General features: G+C 49.0%; 1 protein-coding gene across 1 annotated transcript in view; it reads left to right on the plus strand.

Moving 5' to 3' along the window:
• The window catches only part of LOC133356379 (exportin-1-like), a 65,767-nt gene that overhangs the window by 33,969 nt on the left and 9,787 nt on the right, over positions 1-22,011 (plus strand). The window contains exons 5-24 of the mRNA XM_061573858.1: positions 1,349-1,410; positions 2,789-2,833; positions 3,451-3,632; positions 5,878-5,926; positions 6,515-6,634; positions 7,572-7,700; positions 8,425-8,583; positions 9,832-10,023; positions 10,761-10,899; positions 12,117-12,298; positions 14,052-14,208; positions 14,674-14,837; positions 15,435-15,569; positions 16,005-16,188; positions 17,042-17,148; positions 18,261-18,455; positions 19,365-19,533; positions 19,957-20,091; positions 20,369-20,531; positions 21,829-21,925. Coding sequence (XP_061429842.1) covers positions 1,349-1,410; positions 2,789-2,833; positions 3,451-3,632; positions 5,878-5,926; positions 6,515-6,634; positions 7,572-7,700; positions 8,425-8,583; positions 9,832-10,023; positions 10,761-10,899; positions 12,117-12,298; positions 14,052-14,208; positions 14,674-14,837; positions 15,435-15,569; positions 16,005-16,188; positions 17,042-17,148; positions 18,261-18,455; positions 19,365-19,533; positions 19,957-20,091; positions 20,369-20,531; positions 21,829-21,925 — 2,765 coding nt within the window. The remainder of the gene's footprint in view (positions 1-1,348; positions 1,411-2,788; positions 2,834-3,450; positions 3,633-5,877; positions 5,927-6,514; positions 6,635-7,571; positions 7,701-8,424; positions 8,584-9,831; positions 10,024-10,760; positions 10,900-12,116; positions 12,299-14,051; positions 14,209-14,673; positions 14,838-15,434; positions 15,570-16,004; positions 16,189-17,041; positions 17,149-18,260; positions 18,456-19,364; positions 19,534-19,956; positions 20,092-20,368; positions 20,532-21,828; positions 21,926-22,011) is intronic.

A 22,011-nucleotide genomic window follows, 5' to 3' on the forward strand; every position in this document is an offset into this window, starting at 1 on the left:
ACCACGGCTCCAAAGCAAGAGCATATCTTGCTCAAGGGCTGCTAATGTCCAACCAACTTGGAGTGCAAACGGTGTAAAATTTGTGGCAGTGTTTGACGGGGACGATCACTGACAAACAAAACAACACTGTTTAAAAAGCACAGGTTGGTTCCACTCTAAGTGCCATGAGAAAGCTGCCTACACGCAATGATTAAATTAGCCTTGAAAGAGGTCCTCCGTTGTTTAGACTGAGAGCTCTTGCCAATCAATAATATCTGGTAAATCAGGCAGCGTTTGATTGACATGCCTTCCGGGCAAATGTTGTTGAAGTTATTAGGCAAACGTTTCCTAAATTAACATTTTCAGGATTCAACATTTTTATGTAAAAAAAAAAAGTTCAATTTGATATTCCCAGAGTCCTCAATCTCGTGTTTCATGCGTTCGGAGAAATGAGCAAATAAGACCTTTGCAATGAATTTCGCATTTAATGCGATATTTATATCAGGAATATATCTTTAACAACTCGCTCATGGAAGTGAAAGCGCGCCACGTGTGTTACAGTGTATGTTTTTCCATGTTGCACGGTCTGGCTTGTTCCCACGTGCTTATTCCTGAAGTGCATGCCCACAGCTGAACCTGCCTTAATTTGTGATGCACAAGTGCCCCCTGGTGGTGTTAGGCTGTACACTGGCCCACCCAACACGAGTCTTCGGCACCAGTATCGTTACTACACTAGACTCGATTATCCGCGCTAATGACGGGAGGACGGCCGCGGATAATCCCAAACTATTAATAATCCGTGGATATCCATGCCAAAAAATACGAATATAAGTAGAAATTAAGAACGAATACGCACGATCGATGCGCGTGCTCGAAGATAACACTTATTTCTACCCACACAGAAGACTCGGCCCACTAAGTGGACAGCAGAGCCACGCCAATCAACATCAATCAAACTCCGCACACCATTGTAAAGATATGCAACTACTGTACTGTAGGGGCGATCACGCGTGGATATCGGATCAACCCGAGCAATATATTTGTCCGATTTAAGCACGTGACTTGTAGTAAGCATTTCCAAGAATAACAATATATTACCGTTTTTAGATTATTAATTTGGGGCGTAAGAAAAATATCCATGAATGATTAATTTATGTAAAAAAAAATCAGCAAATTGGATAAACCGCACGCGGATAATCGAGAGTGTCCTGTACTGGGGTTGTTAAAGTCGTTACTCGTCGCATGCCCGGTCACCAGTGAACGGCACGGATAGGAATGTCTCGCAGTGAACAAAACAGTTTCCAGAACAAAACAAATGAAAATGTGGTTAAAACGGAGACTAACGTTGTTGTCTGTTGCTGTGTTGCAGGAATAAAGAAGTATGTTGTGGGCCTGGTGATTAAAACGTCTCAAGACCCAATCAATCTTGAGGTCGGTCATCTTTCAGATAAGAGTTGAAAGCACTGCGGTTGCAACTACTAAAGCTCGAATGAGTAGGTGTATGGTTAGCAAAAGTTTGCTTGTAGTTAATATATTTATTTGTTGCTTTCACCGGTGTATACAATGGGTCTACAATTTGTACGCTGTTACACTTTGTAGTGTTGGTTTATAACTTTTAATCACATTTAAAAATCATCACATTGAGTTTATTGCTGTATGTGACGTTGGGAAAAAGCCATTTAGTGGCAACGGTGTCTCCTGCAGAAGCCTGTGATAGGACAACGATTGATGCTTGTTACAATTAGGCTCACATACAGACTCGCAAAACACATTCCTGCGGAGGGAGCTGGTAGGAACGTTGGGTTGCTCGGTCAATGGCCAGGGTCAACGGCGGCGTGGTGTATTCCGCAAATATGCCCGATTGAGGGTGGGCACAAGCTGGCGTGAGTAGGTTAAACGTTGAGTTTTATAAGGGCACCACGGGGTGACCAGCCCCTCCCCACCCAGCCCCACCCCTCCCACCCCCCACCCAGCCCCACCGTCCCCACCCAGCCCCTCCCCTCTCCACCCAGCCCCACCCCTCCCATTTTTTGATGCACGACGGACGGACACAATAATGCACGACTAATCAGTGGGTTCCTACCAGTATAAACCCAATACAGTACAATGTGATGTCCATCACCTTGCAGGGATTTTTTGTTTTAAATGTTAACCAATGTGCCAATCATCGAATTTACAATTAGCCACTTAACTGGCTCATTCATGGCCCCATATGTAGCAGCCTGTGTCGCCCTGTGTAAATGAAACTCCATCTGCTGCATGTTTTTCCCAGTCGCCCCAATTAACAGATGCCCGCTATTTAGCAGTCCCCAGATGTTGCCGTAGATTAATCATCACAAGCCAGACAGATGGCCACCAATTAACGGTGCATATGATATGTATAGCGGGCACGTGCTAGCAGTGTGATAGATGGTGTGCATTGCTTTGGAATCGGTTTTTATGAAAGCGTTGTAACTCGGGTTAATAAGGTTAAAAGCGTTTTTTACTCATTAAAGTATGTCTGATAATGCCATAGTCATGTACAATTCTGCAAACGCGTTTTGCCCTGACAGCTACCCATCAGCTTCCATACTGCCAATTCAAGACAAACTCATGTTGGAACAGACGATGTAATCCACGTGTAATATGTAATTTTTCCCAACTTGCTGAATTCTCAAAGGCACGTGTCCTATACAGTACCTTGCATCCATGCATTGGTGCTGCTTTTCGGACTAGATGCCAATGAGTGGAGCACTTTGGAGGTGATATCCGAAATGTGATTGCTACAGTTGCTGTGAAATTGTGTGGTTGTCTGTGCTTTGTGTTACAGAAAGAGAAAGTTTACATTGGAAAGTTGAACATGATACTGGTTCAGGTAAGATCTTCCTTGTGCAACACTCCTTTTTTGTCTTTTTATATATAAATTTGTCAAATAATCTTACGCAAGTTATAAGATACATGTATAAACAAGTTAAAACACCCTCACATTATTCTTAAACTCTTACGTTTACAATACAAATATATATAGCCTTTGGTCAGTCCACGCTAATATCTGATATCAGGTTGTTAATGTCTGATATCAGGCAGTTCACGAGCAATGTTGGCTCTGCTGATGAGACACTGATGAAGAGCGGTGGTTGGTAAACAAGAAGAGACATTTTTTTCGAATTTGGTAGAAAAAAATATTTCAGGAGCTGCAATGCATCAGAATACGAGACAGACGGTCCTTAAAAAAATAACGCCACGAAGCAGTCTTTAAAGAGCTCTAAACCCTGGTTTAGAGTTTGCTGCTGGAATTATGTACTCCCGAAGGCCGTTGGACCAATGGGTTGTATAAAAAATACTGTTATATAAAAGTACAGAATAATATGAGACCTTGTCGGCTTGTCTGTTTTTCTAATATTTCCGTAGTTTAGCCTGTCCTTTTTGCCATGGAGGGGGGGAAGTGGTATGGGACAAACAAATGGACCGTTCTTTGTGCCTTCCCAACAGATCCTGAAGCAGGAGTGGCCGAAGAACTGGCCGACGTTCATCAGCGACATCGTGGGTGCCAGCCGCACGTCCGAGTCGCTGTGCCAGAACAACATGGCCATCCTGAAGCTGCTGAGCGAGGAGGTGTTTGACTTCTCGAGTGGGCAGCTCACTCAGTTCAAGGCCAAGCACCTCAAGGACAGGTGAGAGACCTCGCGAGATAAAATAAAAAAACACGCAGCTCCGTGGTGCCTGTGCCCTTGCCGATGCCGTGATGGGTTCTCAACAGGCAAAAGCCCGTTGGCGGTTAGAAACTGCCAAAGCATTCAACTTTGTAAACTAAAACTAAACTATATTCTTGGTTCTTTCGGTAAAGTCACGTAGAAGGGTAACAATAAAATAATAAAAATATAAAACAATAAAATTCGTTTCGATTGCAACACAAGCAATCATCATCAGGTGTGAAAACCACACCTGATGATGATTGCTTTTGTTGCAATCGAAACGTCGTGATAATTTTATTGTTTTATATTTTTATAATTTCATTGTTTCCCTTCCACGTGACTTTACCGAAAGAACCAAGAATATGAATCCCTGCAGTCACGAAAGCTTTAAATCAAAATTTAAAGCTAAACTATTTCTTTTATTTTACGAGGTAAAGCCCACTGAGCTGTATAGCTCTTTTTCAGAGGCGACCTGGCCACAAATGATAGCTCACCGAAGTGGCTTATCACGTGGACATTTATAGCAGCCAAATACTTTAAACACACGTTTATAAATGTGGGGGGGCGGGGGGGGGGGGGAAACACCGGAGGACCCGGAGAAAAATCCACACGACCACGGTGAGAGAGGGGAGAGAGAGACACGCTAATGCCAAATATACGGCAGGCGTCGGGGTCAGGTTTGAACTCACCACCTCCTGTATACCAGGCGAGGTAGTTAACGTCCCGCCGCAGCACAGTAGTCGCCCGCTCTTGACGAGAGACAACGACTCGGAGGCATGAGGAACCACAGACGAGCAGGAAGGCAGCGGCCCAGGCGGTGAGGCCGGCGCCAACAATTGCTCAAGCTCTGCGGTCCTCTAAATATTAAGATGTTTTCAGCCAATTGACGAGTGGTTGTTTCTTCACCAGTGGTTCTCAACCTCTTTGGGTATGATTTCTCTCCAATCAAGACTGGTGCTGGAGGCCCAGACCAGAATAGCCACGTGGGACCCCCTATTTTATTTGCAACAAAACACAGGCCTAATGTCAGTCGTTCTTAACCTGGGGTGCACACAGCCCCTGGGGGTGTGAGATGCCCTTTCTGGGGTGCCAGACATGGCCAGATTTTCTAGAAGGTAAATAATCGAAAACACAAATTAAGTATGGGCACGTAAGTACAACTACTTTGTTTCATCAAACCTATGTATTCATTAACATTGTACATTTTTAAACGATTGAGAACCAACTGTTGGTGCAAGGCTGCAGTATAGGTTAAGAAACACTGCCCAATGTGGTTGTGCCCTCTTTTGTTCGAGGCCTGGAGAAATGTATTCCATTTGTGGCTCTTCTGACATGGTAGTACAAGTGCCTTCTAAGCCACACATCTTCCTCTCCATTATTAGTGTAAACGATATTTAATTATAAATAAGTAATATTTTAAAATGTTTTTTTTTAAACACGCTTTAATGAAATGTACTGTACGAGTAATGGCAAAACTCCACAACTCCAGGAAGTGGCCCGAAGCTTGCCATAACGTAAGGGACCGTGGTGATTTACAGCCAACGTCAGTTGAGTGTGGACAATTAGACCCAAGCCGAAACATAACATATAAAAAAGATGGTTTAATAATATTTTTGTTTATTTTTAATGATAGAATATAGTATTGTCATCAGTATGACATAAGTATACCAAGTTTTGCAGTCGATACCACATTGGGAAGTGGGTTAAAATTGAGTTACAAGATTTGAGGATACGACAACAACAACAGACAGAGTGAGTTAAATAAAAGCGTGTAACAAGTATAACCCGTAAAAACAAAGTTTTTCATTATAAATCCTTTATATGCGTGGCGGCTAGAGTCCTCTCGTCCTTTGGCTTGAGATGGCTGCCACCTATGGGTCAGATGATTGCATTGCACCATTAAGCAATTGGTAATTAAATATAATATTTTTGTGCTAAAAAGTGTAAAATTTTGGAAAAAAAAATTCACGAACATTAATTGTCACGCACGAGTCTGTGTGGAAAATGTCAGCTCGATTGGATCACAGGAAGTGGGTTAAAAAATGACCGAAAGATTTGCACGGTCGTAAGCAAGCAAGCGAACTTAATATAAAGGATTTAAAAATACATCTCCTTCGCCTGAAACTTTTGTGACATATTATGCTTTTTGACAAAACCATATGCAAATATATATTTCCTGTACGAGCGACGAGATGCTGATCGTGTGCGGGTGATGTGTCCCCAGCATGTGCAACGAGTTCTCACAAGTGTTCCAGCTCTGCCAGTTTGTCATGGTGAGTCGGTGTCAATGTTGTTCTGCTATTGCACTCTGAATTGACGTGTGAAAGTTGACTCTTTAATAAAACAAAACTAAACGTATTTTAATTGCACTTGTGAAATAACAGTGGAGCTCCTTCAAAATTAATGTAGGTCAATGCTCGTTTAGCTCTGCTGCCAGGGTGGGAACGAAGGGCTGGATTAAACAAAAACACGGGCAATGGGAAACCTGTCAATTAAGCTCTAAAATCGTTTCTTATCGATTTTGTTTAACCAGGTGACAACTCAAGCGACGTAGTCTCATTTGCAAGTGACCGTATTGTTGACATAGAATGCAACTGACAACGTCAAGCGTGTTATCTGTTTTTATTGTTTGTTAAAGTAATCGGTTTGTGGTCACTGACCCTTGATGAGTGAGGAGTATCTAATAATTTAACCAGTGCGTTGCTAACAGCTGCTAACGAGCACCTAACTCGGATGATACACTTGCGGGGCGATCGAACGTTTTCCGTGTGCTCACGGATGTGCCCACTGTTGCAAGTGCTGTTTGCCCCACGAGAACAAACATTGAAACCCTCATGCTCGCTTTTTGTATTCCCTTGCAGGAAAACTCCCAGAATGCACCACTTGTTGCCGCCACCTTAGAGACACTTTTGCGCTTCCTGAATTGGATTCCTCTCGGGTACATCTTTGAGACGAAACTCATCAGCGTCCTCGTTTACAAGGTGAGACGATATAAAGAGGGGGGGGCGGGGAGGGGTTTTATGGCCACCAGGTGGTTTGGCATTTTAGGATTGACACCCAGAGCCTATGCTAATCCAGCTGGGTGGCACTGGTAGATGCCCCAGCTCTCACAATCGCAAGGAAATGACGGTTCAAGTCCTAGTTGGTGGCCGACTAAAAACACGAACATACCTGGGTCGATAAAATAAGTACTGCTTTGTGGTAAGCCGGTATTTGTTGGCCTATGGAGAAACTAGACCCTAACTGTAGAATTGTTGAATATCCACCACTGATTAAGAGGTCAAAACCACCAATGGAGGTGAACATCACCTGATGCTCGTTTGAACAGGGGGAGGCGCTTAAACCTTTTGTTTCTGAGTGAATGCATTTGCACAGGTTGCATGCCTGTCAATCCATACGGTTTACCTGTATTCTTGTGCAGGGAAATTTAATTAAAAAAACACATTGCCTTTTTTTGATTCTCCGTTATGATGGGACTTTGTAGGATGAACGTTGAGATTTATAAGGGCATGGGGTGACCAACAATATCTGAATCGGTCTATAATGAGGTATGCACTGATAAGGGCTTGACAGGTATGAGGTTGTATGCACTTGCAGCAGCTTTTTCATATGAATTGTGTTGGCATGGGATGCTGCCGTTGTGTAACGATTAGCGCACTGGACTTACTCAGCAACTCATGTGTGGTGGGATGAAGTGTGGGTACTTTCACCTCTTCAAAAACATGTGGCCCAAGTAACCTTTAGAGGGGCTCTCTGGAGCTCCCTCCTGCCAGCAGTGGCATGGTCAAGAAATTGCAGGGCTGCAGCTTTTCCTTTTATATACGTTGGCGCTCGTTTGGATGTATGTGTGTGCATGTTGAACCCCTTTCGCACTGCACGTAGCTACCGTGCTAATCGGAGGTGCACCTTCCCCCGCAGTTCCTCAACGTACCCATGTTCCGTAACGTGACGCTCAAGTGCCTGACGGAGGTGGCGGGCGTGCGGGTGAGCCAGTACGAGGAGCAGTTCGCCACCCTCTTCAGCATCACCATGGCCGAGCTCAAACAGGTGCCAGCCCCATTCACTCACAGCTGTGTCAATCCATACGTGTGTGTGTGTGTGTGTATATAAAGTCGGTGTGGGGAACAGTGGTGTAGCAGTTAGCACGCTGCGCTACGGACATGGGGACCCAAGTTCCATTCCCGCTGCTGGCCAACGCCGATGATGATTATCTGAATAGGTCCTCGGCCTCCCCTCGGTCGACTCGGCCTCAAATGAGTACCTGGTGCGGTGTGTTAAAACATTGGCACGAGGGAGACAAAGGCGACCAGGCGTAGTGCTGATCACCGACCTTCTCGTGTGCCATTCCGGCCTTCATAGGTGCTTGCTAACAGCACTTGCCCCCAAATAGCCTAGTAAGGCTATACTTGGGGATCTTTGCATAAAGTGGGGAGCGGTAGTGATCTTTTGGTGAACAATAGCGCATTTGAAAGGCTCAGGAGGAGGTGCCAGGATGCAGATTATTTTTTACACTGCAGAAGCCGCGCCGCGCCAATGGACGAGTCGGGACTGTTTCCCCGCGGTGGAGCCGTGTCCTCGGGATTGCGCTTACTTGACGTCACACGCGATGAACACATCGTTATCTCAGACCCTCCCTGCTTGTTTCGAATGTCTCGCGAGTCCAGCGTGTCCCGGTTTAGTCTCGGCTCGAATGCGCCAGTGGAAAAGGGGTAAAGTAAGGCGACGTTCTCACCCCTCTCCGTGTTCACTGTCGATCCTCGTCGCGGCACAGATCCTACCGCTGCAGACCAACATCCGGCTGGCGTACGCGACGGGCAAGGACGAGGAGCAGAATTTTATCCAGAACCTGAGCCTCTTCCTGTGCACCTTCCTCAAGGAGCACGGCTCGCTGGTGGAGCGCCGCGGCGACCTCCGCGAGGGGCTGCTCGAGGTGAGGACCCTACTCCCCCTCCCCCCTCCCTCCTTTGCTATAATAATATAGGGTGCTGTACATGGCAAGGCTTAGAGTGGGGTCAGTGGAGATGGGTGGAAACAAGTGCAGGGTGTACTGTACGAGGGAACGTTCGAGAAGGGAAGGTGGAGTCTGTTGGAAGAATCGACCGGGGTAAAGTGCTGGAAGTTACCGGGGCGTGGCGGAGCACGCGTATCAGGGGGAGCGAGGCCCGGCTCGGGGACTGAAGGACGACTGCCCCGACATCGGGGCCGAATGTTGGAGATCGACATCGTGGAAACCATCGGGCCAACTGTCCGAGATCTGCATGGTGGAAACCATCAAGAAGGACTGTTCGAGATTAATCTAGTGGGAACCACCGTGGCTGCAGATGGTCACAGCCTTGTGAACGTGTTAGTCGTACTCTCGCCTTGTAAATACGTTACTGTTAAATATATCGCCTATAAAATGGAACCTGCGAAGGGGCTTTTTTACAATAATATATTTTCTTCGTTGTTTAACTTTTATTTTAATGCTTTTATTGCAAGTGAAAATATCCTGCTCTTTTGAGTTCTCATCATATTTGGTATTTGTAACATTCCAAGAGAACAAGGCTGTCACAAAGGTGCCATGTTTCACAGACAAGTCTAACCTGCCAGTACGCGGTGATGTTGCAATATGGTTTATTTCAAATAAGTAATTTGCAGGTAATTTTTCAAAATCGAACAGTGGCACACCAGCACACATGGCCATACTCCTTTGTGAATAACGGTCACTGGTTAGTATACCACACCTGTGAACCCCTAATCAGTGCCTACCTTATTACAGACCAATTCAGACCTTATTGGTCACTCCGTGCCCTTATAAATCTCAACGTTCGTCCTACAAAGTCCATCACAAAGGAGAAACACAAACAATAGACAAATAAAAAAAATCCCCGTATTGAAACGGCTGCACGCCGCATGGACCTGAGAACTCAATTTCCCTGTACAAGAGACTACGTCGCTTGAGTTGTCACCTGGTTAAACAAAATGGTATACCTGCGATACTCTAGATGAAATCACCCGCAACTATTTGCAAACGAGGCCGTCAACACGCCCGCCGTATTTGACCAGCTCGGCTGCCGGGCTCGCGCGGCGAGCTTCTGCGACATGCCGTGGCGAACCCTCGCCCCCGCGACTGTGTGGTGGCGCCGCGATGGAGGCGAGACGATAGCCCCGCGACCGTGACGTTCTCGCCCCAACGTAGGCCTTGCACTACATGGTGGTGATCTCGGAGGTGGAGGAGACGGAGATCTTCAAGATCTGCCTGGAGTACTGGAGCCACCTGGCGTCGGAGCTCTACCGCGAGAGCCCCTTCTCGGCCGCGCCGCTGTTACTCGGCAGCCCGCACCACGACGTTCCACCCCGGCGACAGATATACCTGCCAGTCCTGTCCAAGGTGGGCGGGTGGGCGATCGATCGAGCGGGTGGGTGGGTGGGTGAGGGTGGGGTTTCTGAGTAGGTGGATTGGTTGGTGAGTCTGTAGTGGTGGGGGTGGGTGAGTCAGTGGCTGGGTGGGATCGGTCAGAGTAATGCAGGATGGATAGGTGGGTGTGCTGGGTGGGTAGCGGTTGGTTTGCTCGTTTGGTAGATGGGTTCCTGTAGCCCATCGGCCAGAGCAGAAATTGTTTGCCACATAAGGCAGCCAAAGTTTAGTCATACTGATGGTTATGTAATTCACTGCTATTGGCCACATGAAGACATTGGAAAAACTCAATATATTAATAAGTGAAAGATTGGTTGGTAGGTGGGTTGGTAGGTATGGTCATAGATCCTTTGGTGGGTTGGTAGGTAGAAAAAACGAGTCGGTGGGTGTACTGGGAGGGTAGTGGGTGGGGGGGGGGGCGGTATTGCAGCAGTTAGCGCGGCTGCGCTACAAACCCGGCTATGACCCGAGTTCAATTTCCGCTCTCAACCAAATCACAGTGACGATTTTCTGAACCGATCATAGGCGGGTCTCCCCTAGGTCGACTCGGCTTCAAATGAGTACCTGTGTGGGTGGGTCAGTGGCTGGGTGGATCATTCGTACTTTGCCAAATCCTGGGTATGGGATTGCCGATTGCCTCTGCTCACCCTCTGGACCGTGTGGTTGGTGGTGGTGGTGGTGTGCGCGCGTGCATCCCGGTGCTTGTGCAGGTACGACTCGTCATGGTGTGCCGAATGGCCAAGCCGGAGGAGGTGCTCGTGGTGGAGAACGACCAGGGCGAGGTGGTGCGGGAATTCATGAAGGACACGGACTCCATCAGCCTCTACAAGAACATGAGGGAGACGCTCGGTATGACGATCCCGCGCGGACCGGTTGCTTTCATTTGTGGTGCCCAGGTCGTTTCTGGGAAATAAGCTATTAGCTCAGTGGGCTTTACCTGGTAAAATAAAAAAAATTGCGCATTTAAATGTGATTCGCCTACCTTTCCTATACTTTGCACTCCTTTTGTATTGTTGTAAATTTTTGACCCGCATCGACTAATCACACCTTCGATTAGCACAGTTGGCTACGTACGGTAAGACAGAAGTTCAACATGCATGCTGGACATCTGTGAAAAAAAGAGCTTTACAGCTTATCGTATTTCCTCCGGCAAAAATAAAGATTCTGAAGTCAAAGAACTCTCCGTGCTCAAACGAGCGTGGAGGGTGGTGCTCATCGCTATTGGCGAGTCTCAGCCAGCGATGGATATTTCATTAGTTAAGACCATGAGCCAAGGCCAGATATTTCACTTGTCAGTACCAGTTAAGGTGGCATAACGTTATTGGAGCCAGTGGCTTTGTGTGGCCAAGAGCAGTCAATTATGTGAAATGAGTAAGGTTATTAAATAATCCACTCTTATTCGCCATGGGACTTGTTTTGTGGATTTGAGGGAGATTATGGTCTGAATTCATCTCTGATCGATATTTGAACTCCGACCTCGCGATTGTCATTTGAATGCTCTGCTAAACAGCCGCTATATTAAGCGCAGTTCTGGTCACACCACCTCCTCATGCGCTATGCCGACCTTCTTTCGGTTTGTGCGAAACAGCTCTTGCCTCAGCATTCTTGAAGGCCGCACGAGGCGGGGGGGATCTTTGTGTTTGTGTGTGCAAGGACAGCGAGCCTTCGACACTTTGCGTGGCCTCAGAATGCACCTGGCCTGGCACAGGCGCTGTGGTGATGTCACCGTCTCTTAGCGGCGAATGGCGGTTATTGGTATTGATTGGTGGGGCAGTAATGGTTAGCTCCCTGCACTACGAATCCGGCGACCCGAGTTCGATTGCCGCTTAGGGCCAAGACAAGTGATGATCATCTGAAATGGTACTGGACCGACTCGCCCTTAAAAATGAGTACCCTGGTTCGTTGTGTCAACATCGCCACCGGGGAGACAAAGTCGGGTGGGTGTGGTGCTGGCCACCCACCGCTTTGTGTGCCGTGCCGACCTTCATAGGCGCTGCTCGCTAAGCACTTTCCCCAACAGTTTGTCTAAGGCGAAACGGGGGGTGTTTATTTGTTTGCGCGTGCAGTGTACCTGACGCATCTGGACTACACCGACACGGAGCGCATCATGACGGAGAAGCTGCAGGCCCAGGTGAGCGGTGTCGAGTGGTCGTGGAAGAACCTCAACACGCTTTGCTGGGCCATCGGATCCATCAGCGGCGCCATGCACGAGGAAGATGAGAAGCGCTTCCTCGTCACCGTTATCAAGGTGCGCTCTGTCGGACGAAGGCTGACAGCGCTAATGGGATGCGCTCCGTCTGTGTCTCCGTCTGTGTCTGTGTCTCTGTCTGCGTCTCTGTCTGTGTCTGTGTCTCTGTCTGCGTCTCTCTGTCTGCGTCTCCGTCTGTGTCTCCGTCTGTGTCTCCGTCTGTCTGTCTGTAACAGGGTTGAAGATAAACTCTCGTAGAGGTGATCCAGTATCTTTGGAACGTTGAGTAGGGTTCGACGTCTCCATCTCTCTTTCCAGCTGTGGTTGTGAACGCGTGAATGCGTTTGCGCTGTGTTTCTGCCTCTACGGGACCTTTTTTGCCATTATCACAATGATGAAAGAAGAAGAATAGGCGTTATACCCTTTGTGGCAATAAAACAGGCGTTAAGATGTCTTAACATTGGTGAGAGAACGCAAAAAAGGTGTTCTCTGGTCTAGCTAACACTGGTGAGACAAGGCAATAATAAAGGCTGTCTCTGGTGTAGGACAATCAGTTTCAAGGACAATGCATATATTATCAGAGAATGTTTGCATGTTTTGCCACAAGTATGTGTGGTTAATGTCAACTTGACGCCTTGCAATAGGTATCTATTTGGTGTTTGAACAGCTTAACCTGTTTCATTGGCAGAATAGTTAAAGCCTATTCTTATTTTTTCTGCCCGTCCGTCTGTCTCTGTCGCAAACACGATCACTCTCTTTAAGATGATCCAATGCGAACAGAATGTTCATACGGTAAACCCCAGGCTCGCCGGATTTCACAATTCATCCACGGGAGATGATGCCGGCTAAAGAATAACATAATTCTCCACTGCCTCCACAGCCACCTGGAGCATGTGGCATGAGTCAAGGGCCCCCTACACAACCAACCCCCCACACCATGTTTGCGTGTGGTTCTTCCTCTGTCATATGGCATGGTCAGGGAAGGGCAGTGTGGGGTAAGCAACAGTTTTGCTACGTGTCCTCGTTGAATTTCAAGATCCTCCCACCATTCCGTGGTAGTTGAGTTGGTGCTCATCTTTGCATTCCGAGCTCCGCAATTTTCTTTCTCGCCCGCTCTCCTCTGCAGCACTTTCATTCACTCACTTTCTGGCGTTTGTTGTACTCCTTTGTGCCGTGTTAGCGGTGAGGGGTTTATTAGTGTTTTTTTTTTCCCACTTTGCTTTTAGGTTAATTGTTTTTTTTATTTTGTCCCTTTTAGCGTTTTTTTGTGTTTTTGGTTAGTTGATTTTTTTAACTCCGCTTTTGCTTTGGAGGGCGACACACTGCAATGGTGAGTACTGTATAAAACTATACGACAACGGAGTATGCAATAAGCACAGCACTGCAGTATTTTACCATCATTATTTTACAATTTATATTACGGTGGAATAAATGAATGCAAAATGAATTGTAATAAATTTCAGACGTGTTTTTTTTATGTTGGTTATAATGTACATGGTTATTAGCAATGTATTTCATCGCTCTTTATTTGGCGTAGCAACTAGCCGGACTTTTTAGCTCGCCAGACCAATGCTCCCCCCCCCATTAGTCCGGGTTTTTACTGCATCAAGTAATTTTCTGTGCGGGGCTTGCCCAAGAACGGTTCCCCTAAACTTAATGAAAACTAAAAAGCACCCATGGCTAGATAGTTAAGCCTTCTCGCCCAAGGTCGATGACATCACACGCCACGTGAGTGCCTCGCTTTCTCCTCCACCCCCACCCTCATTTTCTCTACTCGTTAACCTTTGTGACTGCCCCCCCCTCACCTCGTTAGGACCTGCTGGGGCTCTGCGAGCAGAAGCGCGGCAAAGACAACAAGGCCATCGTGGCCTCCAACATCATGTACGTCGTGGGGCAGTACCCCCGCTTCTTGCGCGCCCACTGGAAGTTCCTCAAGACCGTCGTCAACAAGCTCTTTGAGTTCATGCACGGTGAGCGCAGAGTGCTTCTACGTACGTACATATGTTCAACTTCTTTCACACCGTACGTAGCCAACCGCGCTAATTGGAGGTGCGGGGGAAGGACGACAAAACTAAACACAAAAAGGCAGTTTGTAGCGATGCATGGAGCCCTCGATTACAATTTTATAATTCTTACGCTTGTCACGAATCGTGCTTCTATGAAACCCTAGTTCATTCAGGCGTTTCCTCATTAGCGTTCTCATTCACTCCCTCACTTATTCACGCGTGAGTTCACCTACTCGCTCATCCAATCGCTTACTCCCGCGTTCGCTTGCTCGTGCACTCGTGCATTCGTTCGTTTTGTATGTATGTATGTTGGACTTCTTTTGCACCGTACATAGTCAATCGTGCTAATCGCACATGCATTCTCTCACTTGCTCGCTCGCTCATACGCTCGCCCGCCTAGTCACTCGTTCGCTCGCTCGCCCTTTGCAGAGACGCACGACGGCGTGCAGGACATGGCGTGCGACACGTTCATCAAAATCGCGCAGAAGTGCCGCCGCCACTTCGTGCAAGTGCAAGCCGGGGAGGTGATGCCCTTCATCGACGAGATCCTCAACGGCATCAACACCATCATCTGCGACCTGCAGCCGCAGCAGGTGCTGACAGGGCTTGGGGGAAGGGGCTGGGTGTGGGTTTGGGGAAAGTGACACTCCTGGAGTTGTCACCCCACTTTGCTCATTTTCACCAAGCACGCAAGTTCAAATCCTGGCTGGGGGTTGACTCAGCCCATCGTATGTCCGAATTCCCTTAAATTAGAGTACCACTTTGTGGTGAAGTCCGCGGCGGTTGCCCTCTGGTTAGACTCACCCTCCATCATAGGAATGCTCTTAACAAGAGAAGAGCACTACTTCAGTGCCAATTTAAGCAGAAAATTACTTTGCCTTTGTAGGGTAGCGGGTCATCGCACTGCGTTCAAACCCGTCAACCCCGAGTTCAGTTCCCGCTCACAGCCAACACCAGTTACGATTATCTGAACCTGGTCTTGGGCCTCCCTAGGTCGACTCAACCTCAAATGAGTACTTTGTGTGGTGTGTAAACATCGCCACCAGGTAGACAAAGGCGGCCCGGGAGTGGTGCTGGTCACCGACCCCGCCGTGTGCTGTTTCGGCCTTCATAGTTGCTCGCTAACAGCACTTGCACCCAGAAGTCTGTTGAGGCTATACGGGGGATCTTTGTCTTGTGCGTGCGTGTAGGTGCACACCTTCTACGAGGCGGTGGGCTACATGATAGGCGCCCAGACCGACCAGGTGCTGCAGGAGAGACTCATTGAGAAGTATATGCTGCTTCCCAACCAAGTGTGGGACAGCATCATCCACCAGGCCACCAAGGTGAGATCATCGACTACACCGGATCCCACCACGGCACCCGTGCCAACAGGGGTGTCACATCGAGGTCGTGTGGAGTGGACCACGTAATCCATGGCGCAGATCAAATATTTTACTTGCTGGTACCATGTGAGATGGCGAAACTTGAGTTATACAAACATTTATTGTCCACCTCTGGGCGGCGCTCCTTGCTGCGGTGTAAATGGCATAGCAGTATGAAGTAATCATGCTGTATTGTCCGACTCTGCGTGTGCTTAAGAAGCTCCCGGCACAGACATGATGCAAAAAACGCGCGGCACAACCTGAAATCACATCGGAGAGACGCGGTGCCCTTGCTTTAAGACGAGGCCGAGTTTATAACCAGAGGGCCTCGTGCGAACGCTACGACGTCCCATCCATGCTGTCACCGCCTGACCTCCCTCCTTCCCTCCCTCCCAGAACGTGGACATCCTGAAGGACGCGGAGACTGTGAAGCAGCTGGGTAACATCCTCAAGACGAACGTGCGCGCGTGTCGCGCCGTGGGCCACCCCTTCGTGGTGCAGCTGGGCCGCGTCTACCTGGACATGCTCAACGTCTACAAGTGCCTGAGCGAGAACATCTCCACCGCCGTGCAGGCCAACGGTAACTACTATAAATGAATCTACTATTTTTTTTATTTTACCAGGTAATGCCTGGTTATCAAATGATAGCTCAAGAAAGTGACTTATCATCACGTGGACATTTATAGCAGCCAAATACTCTAAGCGCACGTTGAATCTATATGTGGGAGGGAAAAACCAGAGGACCCGGAGAAAAATCCACACGACCACAGAGAGAGAGAGAGAGACACGCAAACTCCAAATATACAGCAGGCGTCTGGGTCGGGATCAAACCAACGACCTCCCGTATACCAGGTGAGGGAGTTAACATCTCCCCTAGCCACCGTAACGGCACCCTCCCCTCCGCCCACCCGCCCCCGGCGAGTCTCTGTTGCGTTCCACCGATGCTCAGCTCATCTACATTGGTGTGGGGAGGGGCGGGGGAGGTGTTTTCTTTGACATGTTGTTTAGGATTACGAACAATATTTGGGGAATTTGCCAAATCAACCTGAATGCTGCTGCGCCTGATCTCATTGGATCTCGGAAGCTCAGCAGGTTTGAGCCTGGACAATGCTTGCGTGGGCGACCATGTTGCTAAACAGGATTTGTAGGTTTGCTGCGAGCCTGCTTTGTAGGTACCAGAGGGCATTGCAGCAGAATAAGTTGTTGCGCTGTATTTATATGCCCCCCACATGTATGCTCCTCGCCTTCACTAACCCACGCTGACAAGCATGTGGTCAACTCTGTTCAAGCCTCATTAAGTAACCTCATGTGATCAGGGCTTCCAAGTGGGAGGCGTTGTGTAAGTTTCGTCAGGATAGAGGGGAAAATGTGCATCTTGCTTGCCTCCTCAACTCTGCCTGTCTCCGTCACCTCCTCTCCGTTCCCGGTGGCAGGAGAGATCGTGACGAAACAACCACTGATTCGCAGCATGCGCACCGTCAAGAAGGAGACGCTGAAGCTCATTTCCGACTGGGTCAGCCGCTCCACCGACCCCAAGATGGTGCGGCCCGCGTCCATCGCCCACCCCTCTCTCCCCTCTTTACCCCCACTGTGTTCATGTCCGTGTCGTTCGTCTGGCAGCAGTTGTTGATTTCACGGCGTTCATCATCACAATCGATCCAGGATCGTTCGGAATAGCCATTGTTGCTCACACTACCTGCAATTAGCACCGTCGTCTATGTACGATGCGAAAGAAGTTCAACGTACTTACACAGTAAATTAGTGGACGGTAATAATTTCTGGCAACAATTGCCCTACAATTGCCCTCGTGCAACGGTCACCAACCGTTCTGGACTCAAAGGGCACATGGTCAACTTTAAACTTTTTGGTTTCAATGAACAACCATGCACCAATTAGGAAGCCACTGGAGCAATTAATTTTTCTATCTAGATTGAAAACTAATTTCTTTACAACTGCTTTTTGTGTTTAGTTTGTTGTCCTTCCCCCGCACCTCCAATTAGCACGGTTGACTACGTACGGTGCGAAAGAATTCAACATATGTATATACAATAGCGGATATATATTTTTAAACCTTCTCTTAACTCGTAAGATCTGCAACGGTGTTCAGCCTTTGCAGACCACTAGATCACCCCGGTGGTCCGTGGGCCACAAGTTGGGAACCCCCCACTGCCCTAGTTGCTTCATCACAACCGTAGCGACACAGCCTGCCCGCGGACATGCGCGCAACCCTAGTGGCACGGCTGTTTCCCCGCGTGCATCCCGTCCAGGTATGGGGAGCAGTCGCGTAGCTGTTAGCGCGCTGCGCTACAAACCCGGCGACCCGAGTTCACGATTCCCGCTCACGGCCAACACCAGTGACGATTCCCGCTCACGGCCAACACCAGTGACGATTCCCACTCACGGCCAACACCAGTGACAATTATCTCTGCACCGGTCCTGGGATTCCCCTAGGTCGACTCAGCCTCAATTAGTACCTGGCGTGGTTGTGCAAGCATCACCACTGGGGGAGACAAAGGGCGTGGTGCTGGCCACCCGCCCCCTCGTGTGCCGTGCCGGTTTTTACAGGTGCTGCTCGCTGACAGCACTTGCCCCAAAAGTCTCTTAACGCTATCCGGGGGGGGGGAACCTTTGTCTATGTTTTATCCCTCGCAGGTGGCCGAGAACTTTGTGCCGCCCCTGCTCGACGCCGTGCTGCTGGACTACCAGCGCAACGTGGCGGCGGCGCGCGAGCCGGAGGTGCTGGCCACCATGGCGACGGTGGTGAACCGCCTGGAGAGCCACATCACCGCCGAGATCCCACACATCTTCGACGCCGTCTTCGAGTGCACGCTCGAAATGATCAACAAGGCACGCGGCGGTCACGGCGGCGGTGCAGGCGGCCCGCGGCCTTCCCCCTGTTGTCCTCCTGTCTGTCCCTCCCTATCATTGTCTCTCGATCCGTCTGTTTGTTATGTGCTTGTATCCATCTCTCTACTTTTTTTGTCCCTCCCATGCTGTCTCTTGTACTCATTCTGTCCATCTGTTCTGTGCGTGTCTATTACTGTGTGTTCTATTTCTGTGTCTAAATCTCCGTCCTCCTTTTTGTCCCTCGGCCTCTTTGTGTGTTTGCTCCCGCTGTGAATTTTACTTTGTTCTGTTCGCGCTTCCTGTCTGTCTATTCCTCTTCGCCTTTGTCTTATTCTGTGTGTCTGTTTCCTCTTTCTTTTAATGTGATCATATTCTCTTTATGTGGCTTTCTGTCCACGTTTCCCTCCGTCTTCCTGCCTGTCCACACTTTGTTCTCTGTGTCTACCTTTTTGCTCCTCCCTCGGCGTGCCTGTATTTGAATCTGCGGAGCGCTAGTGTAGTTGATTAGTGCACTATGCTTATTTACCGGCCACGGCTCATATCAGTGGCTAACATCTGAACTTGCTCGACTCGGGCCCCTAACCTAGTGCCTGGCACGGTGTGTAAACACCAGCATATGTCTGTGCTTATGTGCGTGTGTGTGTGTGCGCACTTGCCCCAACAGTCTATTAAGGCTATACAGGGGATCTTTTTCTTTGTGTGCGTTGGTACAGTAGGGGGCACAGGTGGTGCACCTGCCAGTCATCTCAATCAGTCAACCAATTGCACCTGAGTATGTCCCGTGACCTGCCAGCGGGCGTTCGACACTTCACGTGGCCTCAAAGTGCATATAGCCTGGCACAAGCGCCGTAGTGACGTCACCGCTAATTAGTGATGGATGACGGTTGTTGTTGTTGTGTGTGTTCACAGGACTTTGAGGAACACCCCGAGCACCGCACCAACTTCTTCCTGCTGCTGCAGGCCGTCAACACACACTGCTTCCCGGCATTCCTGGCCATCCCTCCCGCGCAGTTCAAGCTGCTCCTCGACGCCACCATCTGGGCCTTCAAGCACACGATGCGCAACGTTGCCGACACGGGTAAACCACCGCCCGCCCGCCTGCTTGCCTGCGTGACTTTTTGTGTGTCCGTACCAGTGACTGCCCGTGTTTCCGCACGACTTGTCGCATTCTTGCAGTTGTGCTTGGATGACCCTGTCGTGTGTCTGTGCGACTGCTTGTGTTGCTTTGTGTCTCTGACTGCCGATATGACTTTCTGCGTGACTTTGTGACTGTGTGAATGTCTGTGCGACTGCATCTCGGCCTGTGTTTCTCTAATATCCAAACTGTGCGGCTACCTGTGTGGATGTATCACTGCCTGTACGTCTGTTTGACTGCCAGTCTGAATTGCCTTGCCCCCCACCCAGTTGTCTGCCCCACCTCCCCCAATTCCTGCATGCCGATACCACCACCCACCGATGTCTATGCTTAGTAGGGTACCTGTGGCTATGTCTGCACTTGCAGGTCTTTCCATCCTGTTGGCACTGCTGCAGAATGTGAGTCAGGAAGGGGCGGCCGCACAGAGCTTCTACCAGACGTACTTCTGTGACATCCTGCAGCACATCTTCTCGGTGGTCACGGACACCTCGCACACCGCAGGTACCCTTCCGCCCGCCCGTCCACCCACCCAAACCCAACCACCCGCCGCCTATGGATCATACCCACTATACCCAGCCACCCTCTGAACAACCATAACCACCCACCCACTATACCCACACCCAAAGCCTACTCGCCCATCGGTATCTCACCACCATACTCACCTCCTGCACCCACCATACCGACTCAAACCATCCGACCAACCCGTACAACAATCCAACCATTGTCCCAACCACCCACCGTGGTTGTCACCTGTGCCACGGTTGTCCCTGCGGCGCAGGCCTGACGATGCACGCCACGATCCTGGCGTACATGTTCAACCTGGCGGAGGAAGGCCGCGTCACGGTGCCACTCAACCCCGCGATGCCCGCCTCCAATAACGTGCCCTTCGTGCAGGAGTACATCGCCAACCTGCTCAAGTCGGCCTTCCCACACCTGCAAGAGTAAGGCAGCCTCTCTCCTCCTCGCCACACGCACGCGTGAAATTTTGTGTCCTCGACTATAAGATGCACTTTGAAAACCCAACTTACGAACATCCAACTTACGTTCTAGATTTGAAGCTTTCGTGACTGCAAGGATTCATACTCATAGGTTTTTTCGGTAAAGTCACGTAGGTAAAAATAAATAATATAAGTAAATAATAAAATAATATAGATAAAATAAACCCAACTTACGAACACCCGCACTTAACCTGCTTCAATTTTTTTTTTTATATATATATAACTTGACTTAAAATGCAAACTCGCACTTGTAAACTATATTGTTCAGCGGGGTGATCTTCCGCTTGATGTAATGAGTCAACCTCGCCTCGCGCTGGGAGTGAGTGTGCGTGCGCACATGCACGAGTGTCTGTGTGTGTGTTAAAATGACTTAAGAACGGGTCTCAGGAACGAATTATGTTCATAAGTCGAGGACTGCCCATATAATTGTAATGTAACGACTCTTGAGACGTAAACTGTAGAGGCTTCTCCTTTAGTTCCTCACACGATTACGACTCGGTGGCATGGAATATAACGCTGAGAGTCTAGCTACGACGACGCCAACTTGACTCGAAAGCTGGCGACGACGACGAAGCCATTACAAAGACGACAACGACCAGGACAACGACCCCCACAACAGCCCAGAACCCGTTCCTTGCTCCCTCATATCCTCCCAGCGTGGCTGTGGCTCCGCCCTGGCCACAACCCCTTTCTCGAACTCTCAAGCTGGTTCTGGGAACTCCCAGATGGATCCCATCTGACCCTTGGCCAAGATATTCCCCTGTGTGGTCGCTCCCGTGTATCTGTCTTTCTGCCCATACTATTCTCACACCCGCAATTACCACTTCTGGCCGCTAGTCGGCGCACTGTCTTTTAATATATTTAAAAGCCAAATGTTGGGAGTTCATCTTATAATATGGCATCTGTCCTGATATTTGGCATCTGGACATGCTTAGAATTGTGCTCAGCGTCCAAATTATACATTGCCACGCCGCAGCGAACGCAGGACGTTGGGTCATTGTTGGGCCAATGTTGGCCCAAAATCGCATGTTTACTGGGTCAGTGTGCATGCCACTCGGTCTACGTGCCACTCATCTACAAGTCACTCTGTCTACACGGAGCCACTTGGTGGACATGTCAGTCTGCTGGTATTAGCCAAACCATCCCCTCATGTACTCTACTATCCTTAATATTGTATCGCTTGCAGCATTTTGCTGTATTCAAGGGTACCTTTAGCTTTGTTGTCTGTGTGTTTGTGCAGTGCACAGGTGAAGCTGTTTGTGACGGGGCTGTTCAGCCTGAACCACGACATCCCGGCCTTCAAAGAGCATCTGCGCGACTTCCTGGTGCAGATCAAGGTAGCACAGCGTCGGGCAAAAAATGACACTGGACAAAACACAATCGGTGCTGCTCACGCGGTCGCGGTGAAAGCGCCCAAGTAAAT

Source organism: Lethenteron reissneri, chromosome 53 (genome assembly GCF_015708825.2).
Source record: "Lethenteron reissneri isolate LAM-NWPU_2019-01 chromosome 53, ASM1570882v1, whole genome shotgun sequence".
Lineage (NCBI taxonomy): Eukaryota > Metazoa > Chordata > Hyperoartia > Petromyzontiformes > Petromyzontidae > Lethenteron > Lethenteron reissneri.